Raw genomic sequence first — 3,099 nt, forward strand, 5'->3', positions numbered from 1 at the left:
ATATTTAAGTATGTGATCTATGTAAATAAATAAATATATCACAGCTGTAAAACTGTATGGTGGAGGCCTACCCATTTCCCAGGAGCATTGGAAAAAGTGGATTTGGGTACAGTGTTTATTTCCCCCTAATATCTTTGAAGATTCTGAGACCATTAGGGTTAAACATTACAGATATAAATGCAATATATGGAGTAGAAAAGATTGCCTGCCCACCAAAGAATCAACATATGTTCTACATGGTCTATTTCTATCTGAATGTAACACCTCAATCAAGCTTGTTAATTGATCGTTAAGTCATGTTTGTCAGGTAAACGGTCATTAGTGGCCTATATAAGCCTCATACAGGCCATGGGAAGACATTACCTGTTGATAACACAGACTATTCTCATGATCATGGGAGGTGTGAGAGAATTGCTGCTCTTTGTGATGACTGTGGGGGTTGTCAAAGGTTGGTTCACTAATGTTTTATTTGGATTGAAGGGATTTGTTTGGGAAATATGCTTAACTTTATAAGTTGGAGATTCAAATTTGACTGTCTGTTTCTTCCGCATTGGTCATCTATTATTAATATATGTAGCTATTTTGTGTGAACTCAACTTCTGTCAACACTTTCTCCTCAGTTTCTTGTTACCCTGTTGGAAAGTCCCAGAAGCAAGATCAAGTCTCTCTGCAGAGGAGACTTGGAGGTAAGTGTTTCTTTCCACAACCCTTCTAGCTATGTTCTTTGTCACTGTCTATGGTGCTGCTGTGTGACACTCATTCAACACCATAGAGTAACTCAGTCTAAATAACGTTGTCAAAGCCTTTGATTTGGTAATTTTGCTTGTGTACCTTAACCTACGTTTTTCAGAGCTGTCATCAAATGACGTCTCCATTGAGCATGCCCTGGCCTTGCTCCGATCCATAGGGTCTGACGCTAAACAAGACAGAGAAGGTACGGCCTGAAACATATACTTTGAAAACTGTTGGGTTCAACATTCGACTGGCAATTCGGCCTAGACCGTGTGGAACAGATGTGTTGCTGTAGAATACCCAACTGTTCCTTTTGTTTTTTCTATAGAGTATTTAGAGACTAACGAAGTAGAATCCCAAGCTTCTCCAAACCATGGTAGCTCTCAGGCAAATGATGCCCTGTCCTCTGAGGAGAAGCTGAGGCGCATGTCCTCTGACGACGCTGCGACTGGCCCGTCTGACGACGCTGCGACTGGCCCGTCTGACGACGCTGCGACTGGCCCGTCTGACGACGCTGCGACTGGCCCGTCTGACGACGCTGCGACTGGCCCGTCTGACGACGCTGCGACTGGCCCGTCTGACGACGCTGCGACTGGCCCGTCTGACGACGCTGCGACTGGCCCGTCTGACGACGCTGCGACTGGCCCGTCTGACGACGCTGCGACTGGCCCGTCTGACGAAGCTGCGACTGGCCCCCCGTCTGACGACGCTACCTCTGAAGCTGCGACTGGCCCCCCGTCTGACGACGCTACCTCTGAAGCTGCGACTGGCCCCCCGTCTGACGACGCTACCTCTGAAGCTGCGACTGGCCCCCCGTCTGACGACGCTACCTCTGAAGCTGCGACTGGCCCCCCGTCTGACGACGCTACCTCTGAAGCTGCGACTGGCCCCCCGTCTGACGACGCTACCTCTGAAGCTGCGACTGGCCCCCCGTCTGACGACGCTACCTCTGAAGCTGCGACTGGCCCGTCTGACGACGCTACCTCTGAAGCTGCGACTGGCCCGTCTGACGACGCTACCTCTAAGGAACTGTTCACCGCTTCATCGGAGCCCCCGTTGACCACAAACATGGATATCTGACGTGGGACATGGTGCTCGGGGTCCATGCAAGAGTTCATGGGTACTCTAGTCCAGGTTGTCTGTGTGTAACTGCATTTGCTTGTTTTGGCTCAATTAAACATTAACTGTAATACTTGTGTCCTCAGTATTGTTTTGGCGGTTCCTACTTGGCAACATTTATTTTGCATTATAACCATGCTTTGGCCTCAGCAATATATTAATACTTTGACCCCTGTGTTTAAGCTACATTTGCTCAGTGTTGGTCAATTTATGCTAGTAGCATCACATGATGTGGAATGGGTTCTAGTTCATTTTAACTTGATGGTTGTGGAACACAGTGTCTGGGGTTGGTACATATGAGGATGTTGCTAGAATCGGGGTTTCAGTGCTAACTAATATCACGGTTGTCAACTTGCATTTAAATTACTCTGCTGGGTGTCTTCTCTCCTGACTGACTTGGTTTCCTATTAGTGAATGCTTACATGTGAAACCAGCTCTCGTCTCATTAGCCCATCGTTTTGGCGGTTGGTCTTCATATCCCAGTGACAATCCAAACTTTCAGGTTAAATAAGTCAATGCTAACCTGCTTTAGCTGGCAGGCTGCTATCAGGTCCTAGCTCTCCCAGAGTTGCTTGTAGCGCCTCTAACCTAGGGTTTGATGGGGGGGAACAGTTTTACCAGGATTTCCCACCCACTCCGATTACATGGGAGAAATTAACCGGTTAATTTCTATGAAAAGCGTGAGGTGAAGTCTGTTCATACAGGCCTTCTCTATCCGCATGATCAACGCTCGGGGTGTGCGTCGTACTTATAGTCGCCATGAATTCAAAGAGCATGTACACGCAACCTTTAAATGCAGTTAATACAGCAACAAAATTGGCTCCAACTTTTGAGCTACCGGTAGGTATCTGCTTTAATTCAAAACAATTTCTGTGGCACCGCTTTACTCACTTATGCCAACCTGAATTCAGCCTGTTTTGAAGCAAGTTAAACCGTTACGGCCTATGCAAATATTTTGTTTGCTACAGGGTAGGCCTTCCAGGTTATTTTATGTAGCAGGGGCGAAAATCTGATATCAACTTTGGAGGGGACAATTACATGACATTTTCTGAAGAGCAATTCCTGAGGGGGACACCAAAAGTAGTGCTGTAACACACACAGCCTACGTTGTAATATGGTAAATGTATATTGAGGAACCAAAGAAATAAGGTGTTTGCCGTACTCCTAACTACCGGTACCCAAAACTACACAACTAATCACAACAGCAATACCATTGCCTTTAACAGATCTTAGTTCAGTCACCAGTGT

General features: G+C 46.7%; 1 protein-coding gene across 1 annotated transcript; it reads left to right on the forward strand.

The window, feature by feature from the left end:
• Positions 1 to 382: 382 nt before the first annotated feature.
• LOC145864292 (uncharacterized) lies at positions 383 to 1,982 on the forward strand. Its single transcript, XM_082969852.1, has 4 exons — positions 383 to 448; positions 621 to 686; positions 851 to 934; positions 1,061 to 1,982. Exons 1-4 carry the CDS (start codon positions 388 to 390, stop codon positions 1,810 to 1,812), a joined length of 963 nt encoding a protein of 320 aa, XP_082825978.1. The 5' UTR covers positions 383 to 387; the 3' UTR covers positions 1,813 to 1,982.
• Positions 1,983 to 3,099: the final 1,117 nt, after the last annotated feature.

This window comes from Salmo salar, chromosome 02 (genome assembly GCF_965601325.2).
Source record: "Salmo salar chromosome 02, fSalSal1, whole genome shotgun sequence".
NCBI lineage: Eukaryota > Metazoa > Chordata > Actinopteri > Salmoniformes > Salmonidae > Salmo > Salmo salar.

What these genes read in the sequence shown, in the direction of transcription:
- LOC145864292 (XM_082969852.1), top strand. Translation starts at nt 388, where the DNA reads ATGATCATGGGAGGTGTGAGAGAATTGCTGCTCTTTGTGATGACTGTG. An exon ending in TCTGCAGAGGAGACTTGGAG is followed by an intron (nt 687 to 850) that starts GTAAGTGTTTCT and finishes TACGTTTTTCAG; the next exon opens with AGCTGTCATCAAATGACGTC. An exon ending in CGCTAAACAAGACAGAGAAG is followed by an intron (nt 935 to 1,060) that starts GTACGGCCTGAA and finishes TTTTTTCTATAG; the next exon opens with AGTATTTAGAGACTAACGAA.